The following is a 16,411-nucleotide window of genomic DNA, read 5'->3' as shown; positions in this document are numbered from 1 at the left end:
TTATAAAACATGAATAGTGGCTCTGATATAGTCAATATTAGAAAACCCTTTTGAGTTGAAACTCTTCCCTATATTCAAAGTATATTGTTATGATGTGAATAGTAAATGTTTCCAGTACTCTCACAGAAACCTGACAATAAATTCCAGTTCTGATTTCTCTTATTAACAAGCAAAATTGGGATGGAAATGTCAACTTTTAATCTTATTGTCTGCTCTTTGTCATCACGGTGGAAAAATAGTTATACCTAACAAATCACTCAACCTTGGGTAATGATAGGATATCAGTTTTCACTTTATATATATGCTTTTTAATTAATTCATAATTTTGATTTTGATATTTTAGTTTTGTCACCTAAATTTTGCAGTGTAGATGCTTAAAAAAATTAAAATCCGAACAAAACCTTTGGAGTACGTTAGAACAGTATAAATTTAAAATGTATGGTGCTACTACAGGATACGTCTTAGAATTGTAAGCTGCATTTTATTTTATCTTCAGGATACTGTTAGTTTTACACAAATATTTTTTTAGGTTATAGAGGTTGATGTATTGTGTAACTCTTTCAGAAGTGATGCAATGATATATTCTTTACTCACTGTCTTTAGGAACTGTGATAAACCCAGACTGATAGAAGCATTGAAAACCAAACGGATCCGTGATATTGCTTGTGGCAGTTCCCACAGTGCTGCCATTACCTCTAGTGGTGAACTGTATACATGGGGTCTTGGAGAATATGGAAGGCTAGGACATGGAGATAATACTACACAGCTGAAACCTAAGATGGTAAAGTAAATGTTTCTCATCTCTGATGAAATGCGAGTGTTTAGTGACTGATAAAGTAAAGCAAAGCCGAAACTGTAAAAGCAGTATGAAGACATCATTTTGGAGCAATCTGATGAGGTTTTGGTACACACACCTCTTTATTAGGTATGCAAGGTATTTCAGAAAGGCCAAGAAACACAGAATGATTTGGACTGGAAGGGACCTTAAAGATCATCGAATTCAAACTGCTGTGGGCAAAGACTCCTTGCTCAAAGCCTCATCCAACTTGGCCTTGAACGCTTCCAGGGATAGGGCGTCCACAGCTTCTCTGGGCAACCTATTCCTGTGCCTCACCACCCTCTGAGTGAAGAATGTACTCCTAATATCTCATCTAAATCTCCCCTCTTTTAAATTACCCCTTGTCCTATCACTCCACTACCTGACAAAGAGTTCCTCCCCAGCTTTCCTGTAGGCCCCCTTTAGGTACTAGAAAGCCACTGTATTGTCTCCCTGGAGCCTTCTCTTCCCCAGGCTGAAAATCCTGATACAGTTTCTCTTGCTTTGTCATGGAAAATGATTCAGAGCAGCTAGTGCTGTTCTGAATATCCATGTCATGCATCTGCTTTGACACATAGCTGGAAGCTACTGTTGTCACTGAGCAGTGTTGGATATTGACTAAGTGGGGCTTGATTAAAACTTTCCTAAATAGCATGCTCAGGCTGGACATAAAGAACAAGATTAATTGTAAGAGCTTGGAAACGTTTGTAAAACTTTTAAAATATAATGAATCTCTTTGAAACATCTTTTTTTCTGTTTTGTAGGTTAAAGTGCTCCTTGGCCACAGAGTAATTCAGGTTGCTTGTGGAAGCAGAGATGCTCAGACTCTCGCTTTGACAGATGAAGGTAGGAATGTCTTGTTCCAGAAGCTTTCTGGCATGTAGGACTACTGTGATTGTTGTTTGACCTGCAGTTTGGTGTTTGTTAGGTTTGGTGTTTTCTTGGGGTGATGGTGATTTTGGAAAACTGGGCCGAGGAGGAAGTGAAGGATGCAACATTCCTCAGAACATTGAAAGACTAAACGGCCAAGGCGTTTGTCAGATTGAGTGTGGTGCACAGTTCTCGTTGGCACTGACCAAGTCAGGAGTGGTATGGACATGGTACGTTAAATATGCTGGAAAATATTAACAAAGCAATTGCTAAGTATGTGTTGTATTTGCTGCTCTTTGTTCATCTTAACCCCATCTGTGCCTTCTCTGTGTGCAGACTTCGTCTTTTAGATTGGAATCTCTTTGAGACAAGCTGTGATCTGTTCGGTTACTGTCTTGTAGCATGCCGAGTTGTCTGTTGTACTTTGTTAGGATGCCTGGGTCTCACTGAATCAGTGGAGGAAGTAGAAGATCATTCCCTCTTAGGAACAATAAAGCATGCAAAGAAATGTTAATTTTAGACTTTGGAGCAGACTGTGAAAGAGAACATGAGAATTGTATCATGGAGTATGTAGCCTACAGTTAAAATAGAGACAGAGTAAGGATGTAATAAAGTAAGGACTCATCTAGTATTGAGAGGAGATGGAAAGGACTGCACTGGAAACACATGGGACATTGCAGAGTTCATTGCTGCTCAGAAAGCCACTGAATTGTCAGTAATGATCCTTTTTCTTCTCTCTATCTGTTCACTTCTGCTTTGTTATGAACACAAACTGGCTTTTTAAGTTTATAAACCTTTCCTAAAATTTTTGAGTTTCCTGAGTGGCAGATCAACCTCAGAGCCCTACCCATCTTTGTGTAATATGACTGTGAGCTGTTTGACATATATTAAAGCTAAGAAGATGTAAAGTGATCCTTTTTGTTTTATAAAGCAGCAATTGATGAATAATACGTAGAGAAATTGACAAAACTTCTATTTTTATAAGTTTCTTCTCTTCTTAAAAGGGAGAATTGCTTTTAGGAGAGTTGTCATTTCTGAGTGGCTACTGGAAGCTGTATTTGTCTCTCACTTTTCCCCATATTTTAAGTTACTGTGGTGACGAAAGGAGTAAGAGGAAAGGGAATTTGGCAGTCTTTAAGGATGCTTTGCAGAATTCTTGTTCATTCTCTCCTTCCCCCTCTTTGTCTTAATACTTACTTTTAGTCATAAAATCTACATCTATTTCATGACATTTCATGACAGGATTACAATGAGATTTTTTGTCTTCCTGCTGTACATGTCTGTACTTTAGGGTGGCAGAGTTCCTTCTCACTTTTCTTATCTTTATGAGTTTGTACTGATTTGAGGGCAAAATCGTAACTTCTGTGTTGTGTCCTTAGGTAGGCAATAATACACTGGAGGCAAATGTGATGTACAGTAACATCTTTTCTTGAGGCATTGGAATTGGTAGTACTGAGCTGCAGAACTGAGTGAATGGTTACTAAAAACACAGTGGAAGAAGTCTGTTGTCTTCGTCTTCACTGATGTTATTAGAGAGATTTTAAGCTGTCTGTTACTTTTTGTCTATTGTATATTTTCAGTGCCGTTTTAACTTCTGTATGACAAGACTAGATAGACTGTGGAGGCTTGAGAGCCTATACTGAGGCTTGCAGTAGTGTGAAAAATGTCACTTCTGCCAACATGGTAGTTTTTGTATTATTTTTTTTCAAGTGAGTGGACACGGCAAGTGGTCTGTTATTTTTAGGTGTATCTTCAATAGTATAAGCTCGTCCAAACAGACTTGAATGAATTTTGTAAGTATACAAATTCAGCTGCAATATATACAAAAAGTAGTCATAAATGATGCCTGTTCTATACTGAGGTGAAAAGAAATAGGGTGTTAGTATTAGAGTTCCATTTTGTATCCTTTGTATATGTGATGAGTATATATCATTTACGCAATGATAACTGAAGGGTGTTGATTTTGGAAGCTGCATTGACAAAGGAATGTGCAAACAGTGTAATTGTCCTGAATTTTGCTTTTATTTTTCTATCTGTTTTAGGGGTAAGGGAGATTACTTCAGGCTAGGCCATGGTACTGATGTGCATGTCAGAAAGCCGCAAGTAGTGGAAGGATTGAGGGGTAAAAAGATCGTGCATGTGGCAGTAGGTGCGCTCCATTGCCTGGCCGTTACTGACACTGGACAGGTATGCTTCCCTTTATCCTTGATCCAGAAAGAAACAAACTGTTGAAGAAGACTGTAATAGCATCAGTGCTGATTAAATAGAAGAAAATTTTCTCACTATATTTATTTGCTTTTTGAAGTACCGAACAAATATGTGCATTTATTATAATTTGAAATCCATTAGCCTCCATATTACTGTTGGACTTCAAGTGTAGTTGTTTTAGTATTTTTTGTTGTATTTTCTTAATTTGTGGATTATTCACATGATCTGTTTCTGGCTTCCCACTCTTAAAATGAAATAGTAGTCATAGTATTTGGATAGCCGCTTCTGCTGTGGTCCAGCATTGTTACTGTCATAGTATTGAGATCTCCAGTGTAATTACTGTGCAACTGATTCTTTTAATTTAATTGTTCACTGTGAACATTGAATAATTTATGTATCAACCAATGATTTATGAATCTACAGTAATTTTTGAGTCACCTGATAAAGGACTGCTTTGATTTTTTAATGTATGGTAATTCCTGCATTATTTAAAAATAATAATAATAAAAAAAAATAAGTCATGGCAATAAGTTTTCTGAATTATCTTGGCTTAATAATACAAATCACTAAAGCTTCTCTGCAGAAATTTTAAAGAAAACAATTATATGAGGCAATCAGTGAGACAAAGTAATAAACAGAAATGTTTACTGGCAGGTTTACGCTTGGGGTGACAATGACCACGGACAACAAGGCAACGGAACGACTACAGTCAATAGAAAGCCCACTCTTGTACAGGGCTTGGAAGGCCAGAAAATCACCCGGGTTGCTTGTGGATCTTCCCACAGCGTAGCTTGGACAACAGTGGATGTAGCTACACCATCTGTTCACGAACCAGTACTTTTCCAGACAGCGAGGGACCCTTTAGGTGCTTCTTATCTTGGTTGGTATTCTTCGCCTTATGTTTTCTTTATGCCACTGCAGAGCTCGTTGTGTTTGTGGTTTAACAGTTGATAAAAGAGTGCAAAAAGAAAAGTGTCTTTCAAAAAAAACCCAAAAAAACCCCAAAAAAAAGACATAGAGGAAAAAAAAATGAACAAAAAACATTCCTGACCCAAAAAGCAAAATCTCTTCTTGAAAATGGAAGATAAAAAGGATTTGCTCAGAAGAAACATTAGTTTGAATGTTTGTTTATCTTCAGGCAATTAAAATGCAGCATAATTTATCAAATGCCCCAAATTCTTTGTCTTTATTCTGTGATAGAGCTTTATGAAGATAATAGTAGATGGATGCTACTGTCTTCTTACATTGTCTTTTACTTAATTTCTGTTTTTTTTTTTTTTTTTTTTTTGCTAAAGTAAGTGACTAAGAATTAGGGAGGCAAGAAAGCGATGTTTTTGTGTTGAATATAAACGGGCCACCATTTTGCTAATTATTTTCTTTCAAAACATGGGTATTTAAAACAAGATCAAAAACTACATAATAGAATATTTGTTTAGAATTGCAAGGGTACCTAATAAATATTAATGCTGTTTGGGAAATTTCTGTTTAAGAAAAACTTGTTTTAGATTCCAATAGAGAAAGTATTTATCTGTATCACACCATTGTTCGTGACTAAGTAACAAGGTGGAACACTTCATTTTATGAAAAGCACTTGCTGAAAAGCCTCAGTATTGGCTTTAATATTGCAGCTGTAGGAACTGCAGTTTAAAAATCTCCTGTAGACTTAGATTTACAGTCGTCTTTACTGTGTGACAGAGCCCTGGCACAGGCTGCCCAGAGAGGCTGTGGGGTCTCCTCCTTGGGGATCTCCAAAAGCCGCCTGGAGATGGGCCTGGGCAGCCTGCGCTGGGTGGCCCTGCTGGGGCAGGGCTGGGGCCTGGTGGCCTCCAGAGGGCCCCCACAGCCTCAGCCACACTGTGATATGTGATCTTTAAAGATTTACAAAAAAAATAATAAAAGAACATAAAAATAAATACTTGCTTTCTCTTTTTTCTCCTTACTTCAGGTGTTCCTTCAGATGCAGATTCTTCTGCTGCCAGTAACAAAATCAGTGGTGCAAACAGTTCGAAGCCGAATCGCCCTTCCCTTGCAAAGATTCTCTTATCACTTGATGGGAATGTTGCCAAACAGCAGGCACTGTCTCATATTCTGATGGCATTACAAATTATGTATGCCAGGTAGGCATGCAAGTGTTCTTGTGTCTTAAGGAGTGAATGATGATATAGCTGGCTTTCTTTTAGTGCCTGTTGAGTCAAATATAAAAGGTTTTACCAATTTGGAATCCTCAGGATGGGGCCAAGCCTCACTGGAATTATCTTTTGATGTTCCTGTTAACTTTTATGATGTTGTGGTTTCTTCAGAATGAGGAAATTTCCAGTACCTGAGGAAAAACAATTGTTTATTCAAGAACGCTCAAGTAAACCATGTAAAAGGAGCATAAGTAATTTGTGATAGGTGAAGTGGAAGAAGCAGTGGGGGACAGGGTGAAAAGAATAATAAAACTTTGCTGTGCCCTCCTTGTAGGTAGAGAAGTGAGTATATTTGTGCTAAAATTTATAAAGATGAACTTATGTAAAATAGTGTGGCCTTAAGAAACAGCATTAACCATCTGACTTGAAGGATGGAGATAAACTACTCTGTAAATTCCAGAGTTTGGAAACCTTTGGTTATTTTATTAAGACAGGCTCATATTTTCTCTAGTTCAACAAGGGAGTATAATTAGGTTTATGTTCATCTGTCTTAAATGATTTCAGGGATGCAGTTGTTGGAGCGTTGATGCCTGCAAGTATGATTGCACCGGTAGAATGTCCCTCTTCATCGCCAGCCCCCCCGTCAGATGCCACGTCTACAGGAAGCCCCGCAAATGGAGATGAATGTATGCTTGTAGGAGATATAGAAGAGAGGCTGAGCCCAAATCCATGGCAGGACAGGAGAGGGGAGGTAGTATCAAATGAATTTTCCGACATCATTTAACAGTGAAGCTGAAAAATACTGCTCAGTGCTTAGTTTGATAGAGAGATTGAACAGTTCTTTTGTACTATAATCTCTGGAGTGGGTATGCTGTGTGCATCAGATTTGGAAAAACTAAGATTTTAGTCTGAAAGCAATTGAGAACTGAGAATGTAGTATGTCATTAAAAGGCAATTATGATTTTTTGTAGTATTTTAAAGTTGATTTAATATATTTTAAATTAATATATTTTAAAATATTAATTATTTGATTAGATATCTAAGTAACTTTAGAGGAGTGATGTTAAACAAAAAAGTCTGGATTAAGGGAATCTTCAAGAATTACTTAATGGAACATAACTTGTAAACTTATGTTAACTAATGTAGACAGGAGAGCTTGAATGAAATTTTACTCTCTTGATGCCCAACTGCAAAGAGAAGCAGATAAAAGGAAAGGCTTGCTACTGAAGATCTTTCTTTCCCAGGCTTTTAACGTGCAGTGTTTGGGGTTGTCTTCTGCACTGCAGACTCCTGTGCAGGCACTCATGCTTTATTGTGTCTTTGTAGCAGCTGGCATTTGTAGGGGTCAAGGCTGGTTTGCCATGATAAGAATATAAAATAGAAGCCAGAAAAACAGGGAGTGAATCTGTTGTATTTGAATTTGTATGTTTTTGAATTGCTGCTGACTTTGAACGTAAACCCTTCAAACAAATAATTAGACTCCTAAAGGATTTACAGTATCCTATTGCAGCCTTTGTTAATGACTGTTCATTTTGGCTAGGTTGTTTCCTCAGAAGATGCTGTGACGCCGTCTGCTGTAACTCCCTCAGCTGCTGCTGCTTCTTCCCGTCCTTTCATTCCAGTCACAGATGATCCTGGAGCTGCCAGTATCATTGCAGAAACCATGACGAAAACCAAAGAAGTAATGTTGTCAATGCATTCCTTAAGTTCTTCTAGTGTTTTTATTGATCACTTGTGCTGTTTTAGTACTTCTAGTTATTCTATATATGACTGCATTTTTGAAGTATATTTAAAGACAGTGTGATTATTATTACTTCCTTTTCCAAAGCTGAACAAGGTTAGTTTTAGAAAAGCCTTTCCACTTGAGAAACAAGTTTAACAGTAGACTAATTCTGCGCCCATGTAAACCCAGAATTACTAATTGTCTTGAACTACCTTCAGACTTCTTCAGACAAATTACTGTGTTTAGGTTTGGTGAGATGCCTCTTTCTTCTTCGCACTGTCAATCTTTCTGCAATCTTTCTTGTTTTGTAGGACGTAGAAAGCCAAAGTAAAGTATCTGGCCCGGAACCTCAGTACTTGGATGAATTTACTAGTCTCTTAGTACCAGATGACACACGAGTCATGGTTGACCTGCTAAAGCTTGCTGTGTCCAACCGAGCAGGTGAAAAGGGAAGAGATGTTCTCTCAGCTGTTCTGTCTGGCATGGGCACAGCTTACCCACAGGTCAGGTTTTGTTTATCTTGCAGTTTAACTGTCATTTTTACTCTTAGCTTATTAGAAATTTGTCTTGTATTTGAAATATAGTTTGATTTACTGAGAAGCTTATTACGTATGAAAATTAGAGTTGAACGTCATGTATGTAGGCCTTAATGTTTTTAATAGAAATATGATATGAACATATGTATTTGCAATAAATGTCAGTATATTTCCTTGGTTTGTCATGCTGGCAAACCATGAAGCTGAATTAACCAAACCCTATTTGATGAATCTCTGGAACGTTAGTTTAAAAAGTTTCATGTTGGTTTTGTTTTACACTTAACTTTATTTCTCAAATTGGTGCAGTCATTATTGCTAGCTAAAATGTCAGTGTTGTTAAGAATATATAGTTCTTGATTTTTAAGGTTTATATTTGATGCATTGAAGCTTATAACTCTTTACAAAGTATCTATGGATGTGGGTTCCCTTGGGAAAACTAACAAATAATTAATAGATGTTCTAACCCTGGATGCTAACAGCTATACAAAAGAATAGGACAAATCACAGATGTTTTATATAATGTCTGCTAATAGGAATGAACTGAAAGTTGTTTAACATTTTCCAGCTTTACCCTTTAAATATCTCCGTAATGAGCATGATGCGTTTGTTTTAAGATTCTTATGTGATGTAGTTCATTTATGGCTTTGCGTTGCTTAAAGACTGCTTTGAAACATTGGAAATGATGCAAAGCTGGTGTTTGTGTTCCTTTTTAAAACTTGGATCACTATCCAAAAAGATAAATAATGATTCTAATAAAGATTGTATATTGAATTCAGAGTTTTTAAAAATAAATGAAATAAACGACAAGACAGCTACACTTAAAAAATTAAAAATAAAAATGTCTATCTGTCCTAGTAAACCCGGATTGTGTGAGACCCTATCTGATGTGATTAGTATAGGAGTAATAAAGTGACATTTTTGGAGCTGTTTTTTTCCAGTTTTTAAATTCCTTATTATGATCAGTTCTTTGTGTACTCCTGTTCTGGATTTGAGATAGTTATTTCCCTCCCACTCCAGTGAAATGCAAAGTATATGCACTAGCATATCAGCATTTTCCCTTCTAGCATTAATAGTGAGTGGCTAAACAACTTTTTTTCTTTCCTACTCTTTAAAAAATGAGTACTATTCTCTCTAAATTGTATGTTTTAATGTTACATTTTGGTTAAAAGATTACATCTTTCACTAATCTCTTGGCCTATGATTTAGTTATGCTCTAGTTTAGTTTTTCTGCAAGGGAAAAATATTATTTGTTCTGGCTTTTACTTATTGGAGATTTATGGTGTTTGGCTTCTAGTTTTAAAACTTTTCAAGCTTTAGCAGCATTAAAATTATTTTTTAATGAATACAATAGTTTATGAGTCAGAGAGGATTTTTTTTTTTTTTTTATTCAGGAAGAATGGTAGTTGGCTTTAGATTTCTTGGGCTAACCATACATACTTTTTGTAAACTTGATTTTAGGTTTGTCTCTTTCTTTTTTTTAGGTTGCTGATATGTTGTTGGAGCTATGTGTTACTGAGTTAGAAGATGTGGCAACTGATTCACAAAGTGGTCGCCTTTCTTCGCAACCAGTTGTGGTAGAAAGCAGCCATCCATATACTGATGATACATCTTCTAGTGGCACAGTTAAAATACCAGGTATAGAATTCCTAGAGTTTTGTTACTGAAATCCAGTTACTTGCAAGCCTACATGCATATTTTTTTTCCTCAGCTTACAAAAATATGTGTAGAACTTTTCATAGAACAATTGAATCATGGAACAACTTGGGTTGGAAGGGACCTTAAAGACCATCTAGCTCCAACCCCCCTGCCTTGGGCAGGGATGTCACCCCGTGCACTAGGTTGCCCAGGGCCTCATCTAACCTGGCCTCAAACACCTCCAGGGATGTGGCATCCACAGCTTCCCTGGGCAACCTGTGCCAGTGCCTCACCACCCTCCGAGTGAAGAATTTCCTCCTAACCTCTAATCTAAATCTACCCTCTTTTAGTGTAAAACCATTCCCCCTTGTCTTGTCATTGTCCCCCTTGTCTGCCTGAGCAAAAAATTGTTCCCTGTCTTGTTTATAAGTCCCCTTGAAGTATTGGAGCCTTCTCTTCTGTGGGCTGAACATCCCCAGCTCCCTCAGCCTTTCTTCAGCCCTCTGATCCACTTCATAGCTCTCTTCTGTACCCATTCTACCAGATCAACATTACAATACAAACAACAATACATACAAAGATACAACAGTATAAAAATATTACTTTTAAAGTAATGCTACGTATCCTGTTGCTGTAATAATATATTTCTTAAAACACTTGCATACCACATGAACATCTCAGTCCTGTGAAATATACTTTTACCCACGTTTGGGTTCTCTGTGATGGAATTCTGTATACCATTTCTCTGCAGCTACGTATTACTGCTGTCTTCTGTTCAGTTACAAAGCTGAGAATGATCTGAGTTGTTTTCAGGGTCAGTAACTGAACACCTTTCCTTCAGCCTTGATCATTAGGAAATACTTTTTTCCTTTCTTTACTGTATTTTCATGTAATGCTTCCTTCAGTATGTTATCTGGTACTTAGTTCTCTGTTGCCTGTATCTTTTGATATTTGTCTTAACTGTAAATAGACTTTTTTTTTTTTACTAGGGCAACTTCAGTTGGGACTGTTCTTAATATAGTCTTCTGTCTTCTAGCCCCAGTTCACATGAGCTTTCTACGATGTAAGTCTTTCAAAGAGAAGATGTTAGACAAACAATGTCATGAAACCAAAGCAAGTCCACGTTCTCATTTTTATTAATGAGCACTCTGGCTTCCAAACCATTGCATTCGATTTCATGTGGATTTCTAAAATACTGCATTTGTTTGTGGTATTGATTGCTCTGTAGAAGTGTGTAAATTCTTTGTTGCTGTTTAGGTGCTGAGGGACTGAGAGTAGAATTTGATCGCCAGTGTTCTACAGAGCGGCGTCATGATCCACTCACCATCATGGATGGTGTCAACAGAATTGTTTCCGTCCGATCAGGTGCTCTTCGAAAGTGTCTTGTGTGATTTACTGTTAAACGCTGAATGAAATGTACCACTGTGACATACTCCTTGTCAAAGATATACCAATAACAAAGAGGAAAAACTATGTAAATTGATATTCTATTTTAAAGAAAAAAAAGAAGACAACCACTGTATGATCTACATACAGACATGAAAGATTGCTTTTCCAAAGAGCAGTTGGAGTGTAAAAAATTAATTACTAGCACCCATGGCACCATGTGTGAATTTCTGTATAATCAAAGCATATTTTAACAAATTGGAAAAACAATTGTAAAACGGTATTCTTTAGCTAGGTTTTGTCTTTTTCAAGTAATAATTATAGAGATTTGAGCTTTTTTACAGTCAAGACAAATGCTCTTCTGCTGTTGAATGCCCAAAATATAATCTAGGCTCTCTCTTTCTCTTTTCTGCTCTGATCTATGTAACTAACACTACATAAAATCTCACATCTTTTATCATATCTGTAATTTCATTTTAAAGCACTGTTGATTTTTCAGTAGATGATGGAGGAATATTTTTAATCAAATCTTATATTGACCTACCCATACATTGTGTGCAAGGGTCTAAGTAGTTACTGCCTATGCTTAACACTTCCAAACATTCGTGATGTGGGCTTTTACTGTTCACCACTTTTTCCTCAACCTGCTTCAGTTGCACATGTTCACATGATTCATTATTGAGCTGGCTTTGGTTGGAAAAAGACCTAAGGTTTACAAAGATCTGTTACAACGTACTAAAAGTTAGCATGAAAAGAACTTGAAAATTCTTGCAATTGTCAAACAGAACAAGGGATTCTAATAAGGTCTCATGATTGTCTTTTGAAAGAGGTATTAAAAGCACCGAGAACATATGTTAAAAGTGGTAATTGAACTGTTTAAGAATTAAGTTTTGTTAATGTAGCATCTTTATAGTTATATTCACGTGCTCCATATACCTTTTTCTTTTGTATTGTATTTGTGATGTTTACAAGACATAATCATTGAGGGAAGTTACTGTTGGTGAGTGGCTTGCATTGGCTCAGTCAGTGTATGTGAATATGTTCATATTACCTGGTGTAACAGGTCGAGAGTGGTCAGATTGGTCTAGTGAGTTGCGAATTCCAGGGGATGAACTGAAGTGGAAGTTCATCAGTGACGGCTCTGTAAATGGATGGGGATGGCGATTCACTGTTTACCCTATCATGCCAGCTGCAGGTAAGCTCATCACATTTACATAAGGATGAGAGAGTATATTTACTAGTTTAGTTTCTACAGTTAAATTTATTCCACAATCTAAATATTTACATGCTGTTTAAATATTTAATTAACATTTAAATATTTAAATTTATATTCATAGTATGAGAATTTTTTTTCATACCTGGGAAAAATTTTCAACAAAGTCCTGAGAGGTGTACTTGTACAGGAAGGAGAGAATCAGATATTTTTGTAATTGTTGTAACCTCTCCATCAGTGAAGAGAGGTTACTTCTGAGGCATAATTCATGTGATTTTTTTTCTAATGAGGCTTTGGAATTAGGTGAACTATGTTGTGACTGGTGATAGGATGCAATGGAACGGCTTAAATCTGATTCGGGGGAAGTTCAGACTGGATATTAGGAAAGAGCTCTTCACTGAGAGGAGGGTGGTCAAGTGCTGGAATAAGCACTCGTGGTCATGACCCCAAACCAGTTGTTGAAGCAGTGTTTGGTAATACTCTTAGATACAAGGTTTAACTCCTAAGAGCTGCCCTGTGTGGAGTCACAAGTTGAACTCGATGCTTGTGGGACCCTTCCAACTCAAGACATTCGATGATTCTATGTCATGAAAGTGCGTCTGCCTTCCTGTCCCTTCAAAGGGAGGTGGAATGGACCAACTCAGATGTAGACCAGCACCGTAGACTGCTGCATTTGGTCAGCTAAATCCTGCCCTTGTTCTGTTCTTATGTCAGTTCAAAGGGAAATCTTCTCCACCTTCTATTTTCTTAGTTTGTTTTATTTTTTGTTTCTTGCAGGCCCCAAGGACCTTCTCTCAGATCGTTGCATTCTTTCATGTCCCTCAATGGATTTGGTTACATGTTTGTTGGATTTTCGCTTAAATTTTGCTTCCAACAGGAGTATAGTTCCTCGCTTGGCAGCTTCTCTTGCAGCTTGTGCTCAACTGAGTGCCTTAGGTAGGTGTAAGTCTTAAGTTTGTCTGCTTGTTTGAAGTTAAAATGATTGTTTAAAGTAATTTTGGGTTTTGTGTGCTTATGTTTCCTTAGCTGCTGGCCACCGAATGTGGGCCTTGCAGAGACTACGGAAACTGCTCACAACAGAATTTGGCCAGTCTATTAACATCAACCGGATTCTTGGAGATAATGATGGGGAAACACGAGCTTTGGTAAGCAGGCTGCAATGCTCTTCTCTGACGTTTTTCACATTAAGATATATGCAAAGCATTAAAAATGTTGGCCCTGCTGTAAAAGGCTTTTGTTAACCACAAAACAGGACGTGCACATGAATAGGCTACTTTCACAAGTCTCTAAGTCCCTGTAAAGGGACACCATTTTAGGGGAAAAAAAAAAAAGCTAATTCCAGTTTTATATGTGTGATTTTGGAATTGTCAAAAAAAAAAAAAAAAAAAGAAAAAAGATGCAAATACTTCTGTATTTGGAAACGATTCGTCACAAAACTAACTGTAGTTTGGTAAGTTACTAATTTTTTGTCATAGTTATCTAAATAACTCATTGCAATGCATAGACAAATGTTCTTGTTCTGTGGTTTCTCCTAGAGTTTCACAGGAAGTGCTTTAGCTGCTTTGGTTAAAGGTCTTCCAGAAGCTTTGCAGCGACAGTTTGACTATGAAGACCCTATTGTGAGAGGTGGCAAACAACTGCTCCACAGCCCTTTCTTTAAGGTAATGCAATCAGTAAAGAATTCATTGCACAAGTTATTCTGGATTTTTTTTTTTTTGTGATACTAGCTCACGTGGTAGTGATAGAGAAAATTCTTGTGAAGATTTTATTCTTATCTTAATTAATTGTGAAAAATGGGTCTGAAGTCACAGATGAAATTGCATAAAGATTAATCAGAATGCTGCTTCTAAAAGGGGAACCAAATATGCAAATACAAGATCAGGAGTACCTAGCTAGGCAGAGGTAGGTAGCCTTGAAAGTATAGTAGATTACAGTTGAAGCTGTGTTTTTGACAACTGATTTGAGTTTCCCTAACAGGAGTATTGTATATTTTTATTGGTTTAAATACCCTGAAGATGTTCCTGACCTCTGGTTGGAAGAAATAAAAATGCCTTAAAAGTAAGGCTCTTTAGTTTTGGGTCTTGTACTTCAAAATGCAAAGAGCTGAGGAGGTCTAGGGAAAATCAACAAGAGTAAGAAGGCTGAAAAAGCCTCCCCTGTAGTAAAAGTTAAAATAAGAGGGTTTATCTACCTTAAAGTCTTCCAGTAAAAGGTTTTACAGAGAAGTAATCTATTGTTCACCATCTTCACCAGTAAACTAAATTGATTTCATTAGTGGAAAGATACTTAGTTTAGAAATGGAAGGTAAAAAGTTCAGCATGTGTCATTTGATGTTGAAAAGATAATTAATCTAGGAGTATTTTTCACAGGGGTACTGTGAAAATTGTTGGATTGGAGGAAGAAATTAGATAGCTAACTGTGTGAAATTGTCTGGGTACACTTGATGCTGCCCAGTCAATGAGAGTAATGAAGATGGATAGCTCTTGATGTCCCCTGTACTTTACATTTCTTTGAGACTGTGTTCATGCCCTGCTGGTCTGAGCTGTTCTACTACATCAAATGCGTATTACTCTTTATTACACATTTTTGATGCATCTGTTTCGTTTGTCTGCAGGTGCTTGTGGCTCTCGCTTGTGATCTAGAATTGGACACTCTCCCTTGCTGTGCAGAGACACACAAATGGGCTTGGTTCAGAAGATACTGTATGGCATCCAGGGTTGCTGTGGCTCTTGATAAAAGAACTCCATTACCTCGCCTTTTCCTCGATGAGGTATTGCAGGAATATTTTAAATAGCTCATGGAACATGTGAAAATGTTCCCTTTAAAAGAATATGCTGAGATTTGAAGTGTTTTATGTCAACTACGGTAGGAGTAGCTGATAATTGGAATAACATTGTTTAATCCAAAATATTTTACAGGTGGCAAAGAAAATCCGAGAATTAATGGCAGATAATGAAAATATGGATGTTCTTCATGAGTGCCATGATGTCTTTAAGAGAGAACAGGATGAACAGCTTGTCCAGTGGATGAATAGGTTATTGATTTCAACTGTCACTTGTTTTGTCTTGTGATGCTTAACTCTTATGCAACAAACAACTTTTTTTTTGTGACTTCCTAGAAGCTCTTTTATAACTTTTTTGTTTTGTTTCAAATTTTACGTAGACGACCTGACGATTGGACACTTTCAGCTGGAGGCAGTGGAACTATTTATGGTTGGGGTCACAATCATAGAGGACAACTTGGTGGGATTGAAGGGGCAAAAGTCAAAGTCCCAACTCCGTGTGAAGCTCTTGCTACTCTTAGACCAGTGCAATTAATCGGTGGTGAACAGACTCTGTTTGCAGTGACTGCTGATGGAAAAGTAAGCGTACAATAAATAATTTTTTGTTAAACTCCCTTTAAAAATTTCATCCTGTTATTCAGAATGAGTTAGGCCAAGTCAGTAGTAATATGTGTATCCTATTTAATACATTAAATATATTTTTAAATGAAACTAAACTGTACCAACTCTGCCGTTACAACACAGAAATTCAATGTACAGTTGCATTAAATGCTTGAAACAAGACATGAATACTTTATTTTTCAATTCAGAACTGTGATCAGATTTTGGAAAACAAAGAAAGAATAGAAACAACAGGCTCACAGAGTCCCATAAAACAGTACAGACAGTAAAATGTGAAGGTGATGTTGCCTCCCTGGCAGAAGAGAGTTATAATTGGAATCTGAGATTGTTCAGGGCTAGCTAAATGCCTTTAAATTAGATATTGCAGGATTTAATTTGTAGATGCTTAAATCCTCAGTGGAAAGGAATGCCATGTAAAGATTTAGGGTTAGGTATAAGAGAAAAAAAATAAGTTTGTGAATTTGAAAACAACTTAATTTTGATACAGATGG

At 37.0% G+C, this 16,411-nt stretch overlaps 1 protein-coding gene across 6 annotated transcripts in view; it reads left to right on the top strand.

The window, feature by feature from the left end:
- The window catches only part of HERC2 (HECT and RLD domain containing E3 ubiquitin protein ligase 2), a 110,405-nt gene that overhangs the window by 71,057 nt on the left and 22,937 nt on the right, over positions 1 to 16,411 (top strand). For 5 of the 6 annotated variants that reach the window (XM_084303368.1, XM_084303366.1, XM_084303367.1 and 2 more), the window contains 18 exons: positions 604 to 781; positions 1,582 to 1,663; positions 1,746 to 1,917; positions 3,730 to 3,874; positions 4,550 to 4,775; positions 5,841 to 6,012; positions 6,589 to 6,775; positions 7,565 to 7,705; positions 8,059 to 8,250; positions 9,765 to 9,918; positions 11,176 to 11,283; positions 12,368 to 12,499; positions 13,295 to 13,453; positions 13,544 to 13,662; positions 14,053 to 14,178; positions 15,132 to 15,287; positions 15,436 to 15,551; positions 15,680 to 15,878. In XM_084303368.1, coding sequence (XP_084159494.1) covers positions 604 to 781; positions 1,582 to 1,663; positions 1,746 to 1,917; positions 3,730 to 3,874; positions 4,550 to 4,775; positions 5,841 to 6,012; positions 6,589 to 6,775; positions 7,565 to 7,705; positions 8,059 to 8,250; positions 9,765 to 9,918; positions 11,176 to 11,283; positions 12,368 to 12,499; positions 13,295 to 13,453; positions 13,544 to 13,662; positions 14,053 to 14,178; positions 15,132 to 15,287; positions 15,436 to 15,551; positions 15,680 to 15,878 — 2,764 coding nt within the window. The remainder of the gene's footprint in view (positions 1 to 603; positions 782 to 1,581; positions 1,664 to 1,745; positions 1,918 to 3,729; positions 3,875 to 4,549; positions 4,776 to 5,840; positions 6,013 to 6,588; positions 6,776 to 7,564; positions 7,706 to 8,058; positions 8,251 to 9,764; positions 9,919 to 11,175; positions 11,284 to 12,367; positions 12,500 to 13,294; positions 13,454 to 13,543; positions 13,663 to 14,052; positions 14,179 to 15,131; positions 15,288 to 15,435; positions 15,552 to 15,679; positions 15,879 to 16,411) is intronic. The other variant, XM_084303369.1, reaches the window with a different exon arrangement.

This window comes from Netta rufina (assembly GCF_964035555.1).
Source record: "Netta rufina genome assembly, chromosome: 1".
Lineage (NCBI taxonomy): Eukaryota > Metazoa > Chordata > Aves > Anseriformes > Anatidae > Netta > Netta rufina.
The sequence above is the reverse complement of the archived record's forward strand: the minus strand, read 5'-3'. Positions and strand labels throughout refer to the sequence as shown.